Source organism: Mobula birostris, chromosome 13 (genome assembly GCF_030028105.1).
Source record: "Mobula birostris isolate sMobBir1 chromosome 13, sMobBir1.hap1, whole genome shotgun sequence".
In the NCBI taxonomy this organism is placed as follows: domain Eukaryota; kingdom Metazoa; phylum Chordata; class Chondrichthyes; order Myliobatiformes; family Myliobatidae; genus Mobula; species Mobula birostris.
The window spans coordinates 64,334,053-64,351,238 of NC_092382.1; the positions used below are offsets into that span (position 1 = coordinate 64,334,053).

The 17,186-nt window shown below is 44.2% G+C and overlaps 1 protein-coding gene across 3 annotated transcripts; it reads left to right on the plus strand.

The window, feature by feature from the left end:
- Positions 1-1,743: 1,743 nt before the first annotated feature.
- On the plus strand, positions 1,744-13,038 carry LOC140207655 (uncharacterized). Of its 3 annotated transcripts, XM_072276208.1 has the most exons (3): positions 1,773-1,796; positions 1,934-2,065; positions 10,846-13,038. In XM_072276208.1, the coding sequence occupies exon 3, from the start codon at positions 11,253-11,255 to the stop codon at positions 12,387-12,389; it is 1,137 nt and encodes a 378-aa protein (XP_072132309.1). In that variant the 5' UTR covers positions 1,773-1,796; positions 1,934-2,065; positions 10,846-11,252; the 3' UTR covers positions 12,390-13,038. The 3 variants fall into 3 exon arrangements, with proteins under 3 accessions (XP_072132311.1, XP_072132309.1, XP_072132312.1); XM_072276210.1 differs by lacking the exon at positions 1,934-2,065 and having other exon boundaries at positions 1,744-1,796; XM_072276211.1 differs by lacking the exons at positions 1,773-1,796; positions 1,934-2,065 and adding an exon at positions 3,662-3,721.
- The last annotated feature ends 4,148 nt before the right edge of the window (positions 13,039-17,186 follow it).

Genomic DNA, 17,186 nt, shown 5'->3' on the forward strand with positions numbered 1-17,186 from the left:
TTTAACAGTGTAGAAAAGTCAAAGCACTTGTGCATGGGAATCACAAACACAACAGCACGTTAGTTCCGCTGTATCTGTCAGTTCACCAGCGCTTGAATGCCGCCGATCCTTGAATGTGGAGGCGGAGATGCTGGAGAAGACAGCGCCCCACTCGCTACAAGGAGAGCCCGATCACGTGTCCATGCCCGTGATCTGATTGGATACATTGCCATGACGTTGATAGCAGTGTGATGTCATTCACTGGCTCTCATTTTGGAAGGGATTCAGTCGGCCATCGCAGATACACCAACAGCTTCGCACTGGGAAGCGGCCGTTCACCTGCTCCGTGTGTGCGAAGAGACTCATTCAGTTAACCCACCTTGTGATGCTCCGGTGAGTTCACAATAAATAGAGGCCACATTTCAGTCCAGAGTGAGTAAAGAGTTTTACTTAATCATCCCAGCTGCTGTAACATCAGCAACTTCACATGAGGGAGGAAATTCAAATCAGTTCTATGCTAAATGATTAACCATCACGATGACTGAAGGCAGCTGCAGGTTCATGAGGGACTGCTACCGTCAAAATTTGCAGTTCTTGCGGCTGCTCATCGCACCCAGTACTGAACCCTAGTCACTGAGCATTGGAGCAATCTGATCTGCTGATGTTAGCCTTAAACTGGACTGATGTTTAATATTGTGGATCTGTGAAAGATAAAGCAGTTCTGTATCAAATCCCGTGTCTCAGGTACTTACTATCTCTACCACACTCACAATGTATACTGTAGAGTCCACTCGGCCCATCTGGTTCCTGCCCATGTTTCTGTTCCATATCAGTATATCAAAATCTATCCCTGCCGTTTCCCTCTCACTCTCCCTGTGATGACAGGTTGCAACTAGTCACCAATCCGTGGGATAGATTTCCCTTGAATTTCACGGAATCATAGAAATCTACATCACGTTACAGGCCCTTCGGCCCACAGTGTTGTGCCGACCACGTAACTTACTCTAGAATCTGCCTAGAATTTCCCTTCTGCATAGCCCTTTATTTTCCTAGTCTCCATGTACCTATCTAAGAGTCTCTTAAAAGACCCTATTGTGTCCGCCTCTACCACCGTTGCTGGCGATGCATTCCACACACACACCACTCTTTGTTTAGAAAACGTAGCTCTGAAATCTCCTCTGTACCTACTTCCAAGCACCTTAAACCCATGACCCCTCGTGTTAGCTGTTTCAGCCCTGGGAAGAAGCCTCCGGCTATCCACATGACCAATGTCTCTCATACTACATACCTGCATCAATTTCCTGCATGCTTCTCTCCAGGCTGAATAAGAGACTGAGCGCACTGGGGTTATGACGTTCTTCAGGGCTCTTGCTAAAGTTGGTTAAACTCCTTCTTCCCTGCTCTTTTCAACGTTTTGTGTCATTTTCACTCTTTTCAAAGGACCGCGCTTCAGACAGCTTGGTGGTCCCCCGTGTTTTATATCTGCATTTGTAAGAAGGTTCTACTTTGGCATCAGAAACGCGGAAAGTTTGCTGATATTAAGTGTATTGTTTATGGGAGCTGCTTTGTGCGTTAAAAGAGCTGCTCAGTTATCCACATTTTAAAAAAAAAACTGAGGTACGGACGTGAAACCTTTGCTTGCAGAAACCTTTAATGGCACCGTAATTACCCAGAAACCTCTGCGTTGCAATTTTCGCTGTCGCTGAAGCATCGATCGAATGCGCAGGCGTCAGGGTTGCGGATGGTCCCGAATATCACGCATGCGCGCAGTATGCAAATGGTCTCGGGTATCCATAGGCTTCAGGAAATCGGCTCAGGTAAGATATAAGCTGCCGGTAAGAATGAATCTCTGGGCGCGGGTTTTTCAACACCGACTTCGGGGACATTTGCTGTGAACTCCGGACATCGTGACCTGGAATCCCGGGACAGTCCTGCTCCCTTCCCTCTCTTTCAGCCCCAGGCTCCGAACACGGGCCCCGGGAAGCTTCCAGCTGATGAGGATCTCTCAGACAGAGCTGAGCTCCAGCTATCTAAATGCAAGGATTGGGAACTCGGAGAAAGGGAACAAAATCTTTTACATCACCAGGTGAGAAAATCACCTTTGTTCTGCCTCCGATCACAAACAAGAGAAAGTCTGCAGATGCCCAGAGTGAATGGGTCAAAACATGTCCTCACGGCGAGAAAGGTCCAGAACAAGAGGAGGTAGAACGAGTAACACACACAAAATGCTGAAGGAACTCAGCATTAGTACTCTTTTCCATAGATGCTGCCTGGCCTGCTGAGTTCCTCCAGCATTTTGTGTGTGTTGCTTGTTCTACCTCCTCTTGTTCTGGACCTTTCTACCCGTGAGGACATGTTTTGACCCATTCACTCTGGGTACATAATGATACCAAGCACCTTTGCCCTGAACAAGAAGTAGCTTTCACATCACAAATGTTCCAGACTCCAGTGAGACAGGCTACTGCCCTTCTCTTTATACTTTATTGTCGCCAAACAATTGATACTAGAACGTACAATCATCACAGCAATATTTGATTCTGCGCTTTCCGCTCCCTGGAGTACAAATATTAAATATTAAAGATATTAAAAATTAGTAAATATTAAAAACTTAAATTATAAATCATAAATAGAAAATAGAAAAATGGAAAGTAAGGTAGTGCAAAAAAACCGAGAAATAGGTCCGGATATTTGGAGGGCATGGCCCAGATCCGGGTCAGGATCCATTCAGCAGTCTTATCACAGTTGGAAAGAAGCTGTTCCCAAATCTGGCCGTATGAGTCTTGAAGCTCCTGAGCCTTCTCCCGGAGGGAAGAGGGACAAAAAGCATGTTGGCTGGGTAGGCCGTGTCCTTGATTATCCTGGCAGCGCTGCTCCGACAGTGTGCAGTGTAAAGTGAGTCCAAGGATGGAAGATTGGTTTGTGTGATGTTCTGCGCCGTGTTCACAATCTTCTGCAGCTTCTTTCGATCTTGGACAGGACAACTTCCATACCAGGTTGTGATGCACCCAAGAAGAGCGCTTTCTACAGTGCATCTATAAAAATAGTGAGGGTTTTAGGGGACAGGCAACATTTCTTTAGTTTTCTCAGGAAGTAAAGGTGCTGGTGGGCCTTCTTGGCAGTGAACTCTACTTGGTTGGACCAAGTCAGGTCATTTGTGATATTGACCCCGAGGAACTTAAAGCTTTTGACCTGTTCCACTGATGTAAATTGGGTCGTGCGGTCCGCTACTCCTTCTGAAGTCAACAACCAATTCCTTCGTCTTGCTGACATTGAGAGATAGGTTATTGTCTTTGCAACATGCCACCAGGTTCTTAATTTCCTCTCTGTACTCAAACTCATCATTACCCGAGATACGGCCTACAATTGTTGTGTCATCAGCAAACTTATATATTGAGTTTGATGGAAACTTGGCTACACAGTCATGGGCGTACAGTGAGTACAGCAGGGGGCTGAGTACACAGCCTTGTGGGGCACTGGAGCTCAGAGTGATTGTAGTGGACAGCTTGTCCCCTATTTTTACAGCCTGGGTCCTGTCTGTGAGGAAGTTGAAGATCCGACTGCAGATCTGAGCGCTAAGGCCCAGGTTCCGGAGCGTAGGAATCAGTTTATTTGGAATGATGGTATTAAAGGCAGAGCTGTAGTCAATGAAAAGGAGCCTTACGTATGCGTCTTTATTCTTCAGGTGTCCTAAGGAGGAATGTAGGGCCAGAGAGATGGCATCTGACGTAGACCTGTTGCTCCGGTAGGCGAATTGCAAAGTGTAGAGGTTGACCGGTAGGCTGTGGTTGATGTGTGCCATAACCAATCTCTCAAAACACTTCATAGCAATTGATGTCAGAGCCACAGGTCGATAGTCATTCAGGCATGCCACCTTGCTCTTCTTCGGCACTGGGATTATCGATGCCTTCTTAAAACACGAGGGGATCTTAGACTGAAGCAAGGAGCAGTTGAAGATGTCAGCAAACACTCCAGCTAGCTCGCTTGCACAGGCCCAGAGAACCCGTCCTGGGACGCCACCTGGGCCAGAGGCCTTCCTTGGATTTATCTCAGGAAGGCCAGTCTAACGCCCTCCTCAATGCCACCAGGTCCAGTTCATCCGGAGGAAGCGGGATGCTCCTTTTCTGTTCGAATCTGGCGTAGAATACATTTAGTTCATCAGGAAGAGAAGCGTCACAGTTATTGATATTCCCAGCCTTTTCTTTGCTCTCAGTGATCTCATTTAGACCCTGCCGCATCCCTCTGGTTAGCCTGGACTTCCAACTTGGCTTGATATTGCCTCTTGGCACCCTTAATGGCTTTCCGGAGTTCACACCTGGATTCCGTGTAGCAACTGGTATCCCCGGACCTAAAAGCCACAGCAGTAGCCTTTAAAAGGGACGACCTCATACTGCAACCAAGGTTTCCGGTTAGGTAATACCTGGATTGTCTTGCGAGATAATACTCATTGGTATTGCCATCACTAAGTTCACCACCATCAGTCACCTGGGGGAGGGTTCAGGAGAAATGTTTATGTCCAGTATAGAAACTGGTGTTATCTGTGTGTATTGTGGCAATGCAAAAGTTGCTGGAGAATTTGCAAATGGGAAGAAGTGGAGTGATATTTGGAAATCTGACTTTTTAAAGCATCATTTAGCACGAAAATCACATATAGGCCGTGTGCAAAAGCACTGGTTAGAAAATCCTTCATTACCTGCTATAGGCCTGCTACATAGGTTGTGTGAGAGTCCAGATGAACTCAATCGAACCCAGAGGAGATCAAAGTTCTTATCACCAGTGATTTGCTCGCTGTTGAAATGAATACCTCTCTATATAAAGTTCAGTTTTCACATGTTGTCACTGGGCAAGAATTGTGCAGCACAAGATTTTTGCACACACTGGTCATTACAAATTAGAGGGGACATTAGTGGGAAGGAGGGGAGACCTCCAGTGTCCCTGATACCCTCACATTCCTGACTCCCTATGACCCTGCACGTTAGGGAGTTGGAGCTGGAAATGGATGAATTCCGGATCATTCAGAAATCAGAGGGGATGACACGAAGAGAGGTGAGTTACACCCAAGGTGCAGGACACAGGAAACTGGATGCGAGTCAGGAAGGAGAATGAGGTTAAATAGCCATCACAGAGTACTCTTGTGGCCATCCCCCAGGACAACAGGTAGACCACGTTAGAAACTGTTGGCAGGGAATTAGCTGGCACAGGAAAGTCAAAGGGGATTCATTAGTTAGGGGAACAGAACTAGAAGGGGGACTAATATCCTAGTGGTAAGGCTTGCTAGTGCTAGTGGATGTTAAACTGAAGTTGCAGGGCGGATGGGAGCCTGAATGCCAGAACAGATAGTGGAGTCATTGAAGTGAATTGACTTTATTACTTACATCCTTCATATACATGTGGAGTAGAAATCTTTATGTTCCGTCTCCATCTAAATGTGCAATTTGTAGTAATTTGTAATAAACAGTATGTACATCAGAATGGTCAATATAATATAGAAATACAATTGTATCAGCATAAATATATGAGTCTGATGACCTGGTGGAAGGAGCTGTCCCAGACCCTGTTGGTTCTGGCTTTCATGCTGTGGTACCATTTCCCGGATGGTAGCAGCTGGAATAGTTTGTGGTTGGGGGTGAATCAGGTCTCCAGTGATCCATCAGGCCCTTTTTTACACATCTGTCAGTGTAAGTGTCATGAATAGTGGAAAGTTCACATCTACAGATGCACTGGGCTGTCCGCACCAGTCTCTGCAGAGTCCTGCGATTGAGGGAGGTACAGATCCCATACCAGGCAGTAATGCAGCCAGTCAGGATGCTCTCTATTCTGCCCCTGTAGAAAGTTCTTTACATTTGGGGGCACGTTCCAAACTTCTTCAGCCTTCTGAGGTGAAACTGGCATGCTTGTGCCTTTTTCACCACACAGCCGGGATGTATAGACCACGTGAGATCCTCGACGATGTTTATGCCGAGGAACTTAAATCTGTTTACCCTCTCAACTCCAGATCCATTGATGTCAATAGGGGTTAGCCTGTCTCCATTCCTTCTGTAATCCACAACCAGCGCCTTTGTTTCTGTGACATCGAGGAAGTGGTTGTTTTCTTGACACCAGTCAGATGTTGTTCAAACTTCAGACAAAGTCAACAATCAAAAGGTTGAGCATGGTGCTTCGAATGTACTGAGCTGTGTAAATCAAATGCAAGAAACATCATGGGAAAGCCAGATGAGCTCAGTGCATTGAATTCTGATATTGTTACCATTACTGGGACTTGGTTGAAACCAAAAGTCTGAGGGATTGAGAGGAACAAATTTACAGAGAGATCACAGACTATGCCAGAAACAAAGACTGATACAGTAAGTGATTTTAACTTTCCATATATTGACTGGGGGTCCCATACTGTAAAAGGACTAGATGGGGCAGAGTTTGTCAAATGTGCTCTCAACCAGTAGAATTCTCAAAGTAGAAGTGTGCAATAAGCTATTAGGAAATGATCCAGGGCTAGTGACAGAAATTAGTGTATGGGAAGACTTTGTACCTAGTGATCATAATACCATGAGATTCCAAGTAAATATGGAAAGAGAGAGGTCTCGACCACAGGTTGAGATTCTAACTTGGGAAAGGTCAATTTTGGTGGTATCAGAAAGGATCTGACAAGTGTGAATTGGGACAGGATGTTTCTGGCAAAGGAGCACTTGGTAAGTGGGAGTTCTTCAGAAGTGAAGTTTCGAGGGTTGTATGTGCCTGTCAAAATAAAAGTTTGGTAACTGGTGCAGGGAACCTTGGTTTCCAGAGATATTGAGGCCCCGGATATTTTGTTTCTCTAAATGCCTCAGGCTGTTGGGTGCTACCAAGACTCATTAGTGACTACAATATTATAATTCCACGCCCTGAGCTCAGCTGACTTTTTTTGAAGTCATCTTCTGTTGGTTTCTAAAAGCTTCCCAATAGTTTTTGCTCTTTTGTTTGCCCTCTCTTTGTTTTTTACATTGGCTTTGGCTTCTCATTTCAGCCATGGTTCTGCCCTCCAGACTTTACGATGCTTCCAGTTCTTTGGGATGTATCTATCACTCACCTCCCGAATTGCTCCCAGAAACTCCAGCCATTGCTGCTCTGTTGTCAGTTTCTACCAGTTTCCCCTTCCAATCAAGTTTGGCCAGCTTCTCTGTCATAGAAACATGGAGAAGGTCAGTGCAGAAACGTGCCCACTCTGGACGATCACTGAATGGTAATCTATACTGTGAATGGTATCTATAATGTGAAAAAGACTAAGGAGCTGGTGGTAGACCTGAGGAGAGCTAAGGTACTAGTGACCCCTGTGTCCATCCAGGGGGTCAGTGTGGACATGTGGTGGCCAGTGCTATCATGTTTGCTGTTGTGTGCTGGGGCAGCAGGCTGAGGGTAGCAGACACCAACAGAATCAACAACTCATTCGTAAGGCCAGTGATGTTGTGGGGATGGAACTGGACTCTCTCACGGTGGTGTCTGAAAACAGGATGCTGCCTAAGTTGCATGCCATCTTGGTCAATGTCTCCCATCCTCTACATAATGTACTGGGTGGGCACAGGAGTACATTCAGCCAGAGACTCATTCCACCGAGATGCAGCACTGAGCGTCATAGGAAGTCATTCCTGCCTGTGGCCATCAAACTTTACAACTCCTCCCTTGGAGGGTCAGACACTCTGAGCCAATAGGCTGGTCCTGGACTTATTTCATAATTTACTGGCATAATTTACATATTACTATTTAACTATTTATAGTTCTATTACTAGTAATTATTTATGGTGCAACTGTAACAAAAACCAATTTCCCCCAGGATCAATAAAGCATGACTATGACTATACGAGGAGGCAAAATAGATAGGGTAGATTTTACATAGCATTCTTGCATCGGTATTTACTCAGGAGACAGATACCCATTCAAACTTCTCATCAAATGGTGGAATCGAGCTCACATGCATCACTTGTGCTGGCATCTCATTCCACACTCTCAACCATTTCACTGAGAGGTTTTCCACGTTCCCCTTAAATTTTCACCTTCCCCACTTACCCATGACCTCTGGTTGTCGTTCCACCCAAACTCAGTGGTAAAAGCCTGATTGCATTAACCCTATCCATACCCTCATAATTTTGTATACTTCTAACAAATCCTCAAATCATGTATAATTTCCTTGTTTATGTTTAAAGCCTTTTTTAGGGGTCTAAGATGATGAGGGGCATTGATCATGTGGATAGTCAGAGGCTTTTCCCAGGGCTGAAATGGCTAACATGAGGAGCCTGAATAACAGAACATATAGTGCAGAGTTGTGGAGACAGATGTTGTTCAGACTTCAGATAAAGTCAGGAATGAAAAGTTTCAGCAACTTTAGTTTAATCCCACACACACACACACACACACACACACACACACACACACACACACACAAACCCACCTTCCACCATGCAGCTCTATCACCCCTTTGGCTTTCATCTCCCAGATCAATAAAAAGGAGGTACATACCAGTTACAAGTAAATAGGAACAAATGGGGTACTTATGAAGTACAGGATATTCAAGTGAACACTTACGAAAGAAATAAAAGAAGGCATGAGGTTGCCCAGCAGACAAGGTGAAGGAGAATGTTCAGGGACTCTGCAGATATGTTCAGAGTGAAAAGATTGCAAGGGAGAAAATTAATCCTCTGAAAGATCAGAATGGTAATCCATATGAGGAGACAAAATAGATGGGGGAGATTTTTTTGCCATCTGTATTTACTCAGGAGATGGTCACAGGGTCTATAGAAGTGAGGCAAAGCAGCATCAACTTCATGGACCCTGTACAGATTACAGAGGTGGAGGTGTTTGCTGTCTTAAGGCAGATTACCATGGAAAAATCACCAGGGCCTGACAAGTTGTTCCCTATGACCCTGTGGAAGACAAGTGCAGAAATTGGTGGGGCCCAAGCACAGGTATTTAAATCACAGGTGAGGTACTGGAGGTTTGGAGCCAATGTTATTCCGCTGTTCAAGAAAGGCTCCAAATATAAACTAGGAAATTATACGTTGGTGAGCTTGACATCAGTAGTGGAAAAGTTATTGGAACATATGTGCAGGAACTGGATATATAATTATTTGGATAGATGTGGACTGATTAAGGATAGACAGCATTGCTTTGTGCACGGTAGGTCATGTCTAACCAATCTTATAGAGTCTCTCGAGGAAGTTATCAGGAAAGTGGATGAAGGCAAGGCAGTGGATGTTGTCTACATGGACTTTAGCAAGGCACTTGACAGAGTCTCATATGGGGGGTTGGTCAAGAAGGTTCAGTCACTCAGCATTCAAGATGAGATAGTAAATTGGATGAGACACTGTCTTTGGGAGAAGCCAGACTGTGGTAGCAGATGGTTGCCTCTCTGACTGGAGGCCTGAGACTAGTGGTGTGCCACAGGGATCAGTGCTGGATCTGTTGCTGTTTGTCATCTATGTCAGATATCTGGATGATAACATGGTTAGATGTATCAGCAAATTTGTGGCTGACACCAAGGCTGGGGGTGTAGTGGACAGTGAGGAAGACTATCATGGCTTGCAGAGCAATCTGGACACACTGGAAAAAATGCGTTGAGAAACAGAAAATGGAATTTAATGCAGACAGGTGTGAAGTGTTGCACGTTGGTAGGAACAAGGTCTTACACAGTGACTGGTCGGGCTCTGAGGAGTGATGTAGAAGGAAGGGATCTGGGAACGCAGGTCCATAGTTCACTAAAAGTGGTGCCCCAGTTAGGTAGGGACGGAAAGAAAGATTGTGGCACATTGGCCTTCATAAACCAAAGTACTGAGTACAGGAGATAGATGTTATGTTGACATTGTATAAGAAATTGGTGAAACCTAATTTGCACTGTTGTGTGCAGTTTTGGTCACCTACCTACAGGAAAGATGTTAAAGAGGTTGAAAGAGTTCAGAGAAAATTTGCAAGGATGTTGCCACGTCTGGAGAATTTGATTATAAGGAAAGATTGAACAGATCAGGCCTTTATTTGTTGGAACGTAGAAGATTGAGGGGAGATTTGATGGAGGAGTACCAAAATTATGAGGGGTATAGATAGGGTAAATGCAAGCTGGCTTTTACCACTGAGATTGGGTGGGAATACAACCAGAGGCCATGGGTTAAGAGTGAAAGGTGAAACGTTAAGGGGAAAATGAGGGGAAACTTCTTCACACAGATGGTCATTCAGGTGTGAAATGAGCAGTTAGCGCAAATGGTGAATGTGAGCTCAATCTCGACACTTAAGAGGTATGAGTAGGTACCTGGATGGTAGAGATATGGGAGTAGAAAGTTTAGTTCAGCACAAACTAGATAGGCCGAAGGGTCTGTTTCTGTGTTGTACTTTTCTATGACTGTGACAAGAACCTTAAATAATACTAATATTCACTTTAATTCCTTTTAACAGACCAACCATTCATCTCAGCAGCAAATTTTTATACGGTGTTTAAACTGTGGCACTTTAAATTAACAGTGCATAAAAGAAAATCCCAGCTGCAGGTCAACAAAGGCTATTTGTGTGAGAGTGTTTCAGTTACTGTGGAGCCAGAGACCTATGTAGCTCAGTGGGAACAGGGAATAATACCAGTGGAGAGAGTCAAACTGATCCAAGTCACAGATTTGAGACGGCAGAAATGCACCATTCGTATATAGACAGGAAGAGCATCAGACAGTTTAATTCCAGGTACCAGATACCATTTAATTCCATATACCAGCACTCTGCACAGTTAGAAGATGATTTCTCCTTCCAACTTGGGTTGACTGTCACTGTAACAGTGTGATGTCAGATCGCGCCTTAGTGACTAAAGTGATCTCATCTGAAATGTTGTCCTTCACCCATTGATGGATTTTGTAAATCTTTTTACAGGTTAAAAACTACAAGGAATTTGTCTATGGGAATCTTGAACACAACACACCAGTTTTGCTGTCTCTGTCCAGATATTTAAGAAGTGGAGCAAGGGAACCACTCGATCATCCTTCCTCCTCAGACTGTGGGGAGGGATTTACTCGATCATCTGACTGACTGGCACGCCCATCATTTTACACATGGGGAGAGGCCATTCACTTGCTCAGACTGTTGGAATGGATTCCCTCAGTCATCTCAGCTGAAGGTACATCAGTAAGTTCACACTGGTCAAGACCATTCACCTGTTCTGTGGGTGAGAAGGGATTCAGTCGGTCTTCCCACCTGTGGACACACCAGACAGTTCACACTGGGCAGAGGCTAGTCATCTGCTGAATTTGTGGGAAGGATTCTCTCGGTCATCTGACCTCATGGCTCACCAGCGAGTTCACACTGGAGAGAGGCCATTCACCTGCTCAGAATGTGGGAAGGGATTCACTCGTTCATCCACCCTACAGAGTCACCAGCGAGTTCACACAGGGGACAGGCCATTCACCTGCTCAGTCTGTGGGAAGGGATTCACTTTGTCATCTCAGCTACTGAGACACCAGTCAGTTCACACCGGGGAGTGGCCATTCAACTGTTCAGACTGTGGAAAGGGTTTCACTTGGTCACCCGACCTACTGGTGCACCAGCGAGTTCACACCGGAGAGAGGCCGTTCACCTGTTCAGACTGTGGGAAGGGATTCACTCAGTTATCCACCCTACTGGCACACCAGTCAGTTCACACACGGGAGACGCCGTTCACCTGTTCAGCCTGTGGGAAGAGATTCACTCGGTCATCTGACCTACAGAGTCATCAGCGAGTTCACACTGGGGAGAAGCCGTTCACCTGCTCAGAATGTGGAAAGGGATTCACTCAGTCATCCAACCTACAGAGTCATCACCGAGTTCACACTGGGGAGAAGCCCTTTACCTGCTCAGACTGTGGGAAGAGATTCTCTCATTCATTTCACGTACTGACCCACCAGCGAGTTCACACTGGAGAGAGGCCGTTCACTTGCTCAGAATGTGGGAAGGGATTCAATCAGTCATCCACCCTACTGAGTCACCAGCGACTTCACACTGGGGAGAGGCCATTCACCTGCTCAGAATGTGGGAAGAGATTCACTCGATCATCCGACCTACTGAGTCACCAACGAGTTCACACTGGAGAGAAGCCGTTCACCTGTTCAGAATGTGCGAAGAGATTCAGTCGATCATCTGACTTACAGAGTCATCAGCGAGTTCACACTGGAGAGAAGCCATTTACCTGCTCAGAATGTGGGAAGGGATTCACTCATTCATCCACCCTACAGCGTCACCTGCGAGTTCACACTGGGGAGAAGCCGTTCATCTGCTCAGTTTGTGGGAAGAGATTCACTCGATCATCCACCCTACAGAGTCATCAGCGAGTTCACACTGGGGAGGGGCCGTTCACCTGCTCAGACTGTGGGAAAGGATTCACTCAGTCATCCCAACTACTGGCACACCAGTCAGTTCACATTGGGGAGCGGGCATTGATATGAATCTCGAGGTTTCATTTCCTGTGGACTGTCATTTTAAGGGAGAGGGAGAGATTAAGAAGGCGAATCAGTCTGACTTTCAGCTTGTTTACATCGCTCGCAGCTTGTTTAGATTTAACCAAGGACACAGACACTCAGAGTCAGATGGAGACAAAGGAGAAAAAATGGAAGGATCGAAAGAAGGGAACTAGTGGCCAAGGGTCACTGTTTAGAACTTTCCCATGCCCACAAGGGTGGGTTAATTATTGATTCAGTGAACATCGAATGTGTGGTTATCACCTCATTTGATCCATTGGAGTGGATCGGATTTGTGAAGACCACTTATGTCTTATGTGTCTGGGTATGGTCTGGTAATTCACTTGAAGATGATACCCCTTGTGACAAGTCCCTTTCGGTGATAATTCGTACGTGGATTTAGAACGACAAGGATAAAATCTACAGCGACTTTTCTCTTGTTTTACCACCGTGGAACCTGTGGAATTTGACATAATTGCCTTGTCTCGACATTTACCTTGGATTACAAATATCTCTCTCTCATCAACTATTCCATGGATGAACTGAACTTTCATACTTTACCATCTCAAGCCTCTAAGCTCAATAGTTTGGGAGTTATCTTTAAATATATATATATATACACACACACACACGTAACACTGTTCAATTTTGTTTATCTTGTTTAAGTTACTATCTTATAAGTAGATACTAATAAAGATAGTGATTTTAACATCAAAACCAGACGCCTGGTGTAGTCTATTGCTGCTGGTTCGTTTCTAAAGCGTTACAGTTCATAAGAAAATTGGGGCCTGCGCCTGGAATATGAACAAATTTGGGGGCATATTGATTGATTAATTATCAATTTCATTGGTAAATCCCTTTTGATTTATTTGTGTGTGAAAAATCAGCGGCAATGGATGTTGATAGATTTCTGCAAGCGCCAACCTCTGAAGCATTAGAGGATGCCAGAAGGATTGAGTTGTTGAGTATTGCTAAAAGGTTAAAACTTGGAAAGGTGAAATTAAAAAACAGAGGGAGGAAGCAAAACGACAGAGGCTGTTTGAGCTGGAAAAGATAGATTGCTGCAAAGGGGTCTAGTGTTACACTCTGGTGATAAGTTTGAGTCCAGTCAGGAAGTTAAATTGGTACCTCCATTTGATGAGGCAGAGGTTGATAAATACTTCCAGCATTTTGAGAAGTTTGCTCAGAGTTTAAAGTGACCAAAAGTGGGTTGGCCAATTCTCTGACAAAGTGTAATTAAGGAGAAGGCTCAGCGAGCCTATTCTGCCTTGACAGTTGATGAAGCAGCTGATTATGACATTGTGAAACAGGCTGTGCTGAAAGCTTACGAGTTGGTCCCAGAAGCATACAGGCAAAGGTTTAGAAATTTAAGAAAATTGTTGTATGGAATTTGCTTATGAGAAGTTTGTGTGTTTTGAACGCCGGCGCACATATGAAAATGTAAATGATGATTTTAACAGCTTGAAAGAGTTGGTTTTAATTGAAGAATTCAAAAGGTGCATCCCTGATGACATGAAGACATATTTAGATGAAAAGGATGCTGCCACTTTGCAGGAGTCTGCTAGATTAGCAGATGAGTTTGCTTTAACTCATAAGGTTCAGTTTACCCGGAATAAGAGCTTCCAAAAGAGTAGCAGGAATAACCAGGGTAAACCAGAAGTTAAAGCTGGGATTAGTAACAAGAGTAAGGATGAAGGGAAGCAGTTGAAGGAGAAATATTCTGATCTTTCTTGTTACTATTGTAAGAAAGCTGGTCATATGATGGCTAATTATTCCATCCCGAAGAAGAAAAAGGAAAAGGAGGCCGTCCGAAATGCCTGTGATCTGTATGTTGAAGCACATATAAACCCACAGGGTTCTGAACATTCTGTTGAGGCTTAGTTAAGGACTGAGAGGTCTGACCAAGTTAAGAAGGGATTCGATCATTTTATGTCAGATGGGTTTATATTAGTAAAGGAAGGGTCAACCCCAGTACCAGTGAAAATTCTTCGAGATACTGGGCTTCTCAGTAAGTTACGTTAGACAGCGTTCTAAAGTTTGGTGATGAGACTAACATTGGTGAGGTAAATCTTATTAAAGGCATTGGGAGTGGCATGGTTTCTGTGCCATTGCACAGGGTAACTTTACAGTCAGGGTTGGTTTCAGGACCTGTTAAGTTCAGATTATGCTCCGGTTTACAGGTGGAAGTTGTTACTTTGCTGTTAGGGAATGACCGGGCAGATGGCAAGGTTGTTCCTGCAGTGCAGTTGACAACTAAGCCAACCACTGACGACCCACGGATGGATTTTAATGTTTATCCTTCCTGCGCAGTAACTCAAAGTATGGCTAAAAAGTCTGCCAATGGAGACGGTTCTGTGCAGCATGATTCTGGTACCTATGACAGCCAAAATCGGGATCAGGTTATGATGACTTGTAAGGGTCTTTTCTGCCTTCATTCTTTCAACAGGATTCGGGTACTAAGTCTGATGAGAAATATTTATCCCTGTCTAGGAAGGAGTTTATAGCAGAACAGAATTGAGACCCTGAGATTGAAGCTTTAAAAGAAAGGGCTTTCTCAGATGATGAGATTAAGAAAGTGCCAGTAGGGTATTATCTCAAGGATGGAGTGTTAATGAGGAAGTGGAGGCCACCTGCTATACCTGCGAGTGAGGAATGGGCAATTGTTCACCAAGTTGTAGTCCCTAAAGTTTATAGGACTGAAATTTTAACTTTCCCCCACAGTATGCCCTTAGGTGGCCATTGAGAACCTAGAACAGTTCAGGCCCTATGGCACACAATGTTGTGCCGACCCTTAAACCCTGCCTCCCATATAACCCCCCACCTTAAATTCCTCCATGTACCTGTCTAGTAGTCTCTTAAACATCACTAGTGTATCTGCCTCCACCACTGACTCAGGCAGTGCATTCCTCGCACCAACCACTCTCTGAGTAAAAAACCTTCCTCTAATATCCCCCTTGAACTTCCCACCCCTTACCTTAAAGCCATGTCCTCTTGTATTGAGCAGTGGTGCCCTGCGGAAGAGGCACTGGCTGTCCACTCTATCTACTCCTGTTAATATCTTGTATATTTTGGAGTGAATAAAACTGTAAGCAGGATTATGAAAGAATTTTACTGGCCTAATTTGAGGAAAGATGTTGTGACCTATTGCAGAACCTGTCACACTTATCAAGCTGTGGGTAAACCAAATCAGTTCACCCCAGTGGCCCCACTCCGGCCTATACCTGCTTTCAGTGAACCCTTTTCCAAAGCTATAGTAGATTGTGTTGACCCATTGCCAAAGACTAAAGCTGGCCATCAGTATTTGCTAACTGTTATGTGCACTGCATCCAGATTCCCAGAAGCAATACCTCTCAGAAATATTAAAGCTAAAACTGTGGGGAGGGCTCCTATCAGTTTTTGTTTTACTTTATTTGGTTTGCTTAGAGAAATCCAGTCTGATCAACGAAGTAATTTTACATCTGGATTGTTCCAGCAGGTAGTTTATGAACTGGGAACTAAAAAAATTACATCGTCTGCATACCATCCAGAATTACAAAGGGCTTTAGAAAGATTTCATTCTACCCTCAAAACAAAGATTAAGACATACTGTGTAGAAAATGGAAAAGACTTGGATGAGGGCAAACTGTCTTTTTTGCTTTTGTTCGCAGTAAGTGTCTCGGTACAGGAAAGACTGGGCTTTAGTCCATTTGAACTTATATTTGGTCATAGAGTGAGGGGAACTTTGACCTTGTTAAAGGAACAATGGACTGATGGGGATGTACATGTTAACCTGTTAGACTATGTTTTGAAGTTCAAAAATAAACTACACCAAACCTGTAGTCCAGCGAGACAAAACTTAAAGATTTCTCAAAATAAAATGAAGTGTTGGTTTGGTAAGCAGGCTTCCAAAAGAAAATGTCAGGTGGGGGATAAGGTGCTTGCCTTATTTCCAATGTTGACGAATCCACTTCAGGCGAAATTCAATGGACCGTATGAAATAGTCTCTCCAAGTAATGATGTGAATTATGTTATTAAAACACCTGACCGACGTAAACTAACACAGGTGGTACACATAAATATGATAAAGCCTTATTTTGACAAGCAAACCATGGTTACAGTACATGACACAGATATTGGTCAAGCCAAACCAATTAAACAACAGCCGTATCGCATGAATGTAGAAAAGTGTAAATTGGCTGAGCAAGAAATTGAATATATGCTGAAAATGGTATTATTAGGTCTTCAACATCAGATTGGAGCTCACCCTGCGTTATTGTGCCCAAACCTGATGGTAGTGTTAGATTTTCCACTGATTATAGGAAGGTAAATGCAGTAACATAAACAGATGCCTATTCTATCTCTAGGGTGGATGATTGCATGGATAAGGTTGGAAGAGGTAAATTTCTTACAAAGATTGGTCTGCTTAAAGGGTATTGGTATATTCCATGGACGAACAGAGATAGAGAAATTTCTGCGTTTGTGACACCTTCTGGGTGGTATGAATACAATGTTTTGCCATTTGGAATGAAAAATGCTCCAGGAACATTCCAGAGAATGATTGATTCTGTAATTCGAGGGTTAGAACACACAGGTGCCTATATTGGTGACTTAGTCACAGGGAGTGACACTTGTGAAGAGCATATCTCTGCAGTAGAAAAGCTGTTTGACAGGCTTTCCCAGGCCAACCTTACAGTTAAGAGTGAATTTGGCCATGCCACTGTGACCTATCTTGGCTATGTAGTAGGTCAAGGCAAGTTGGCTCCTGTTCAGGCGATTTCTGAAGTTTCTATTCCAACTGGTAAGAAG

Coding starts and splice junctions, on each gene's coding strand:
- LOC140207655 (XM_072276210.1), top strand. CDS start 11,253: ATGGCTCACCAGCGAGTTCACACTGGAGAGAGGCCATTCACCTGCTCA.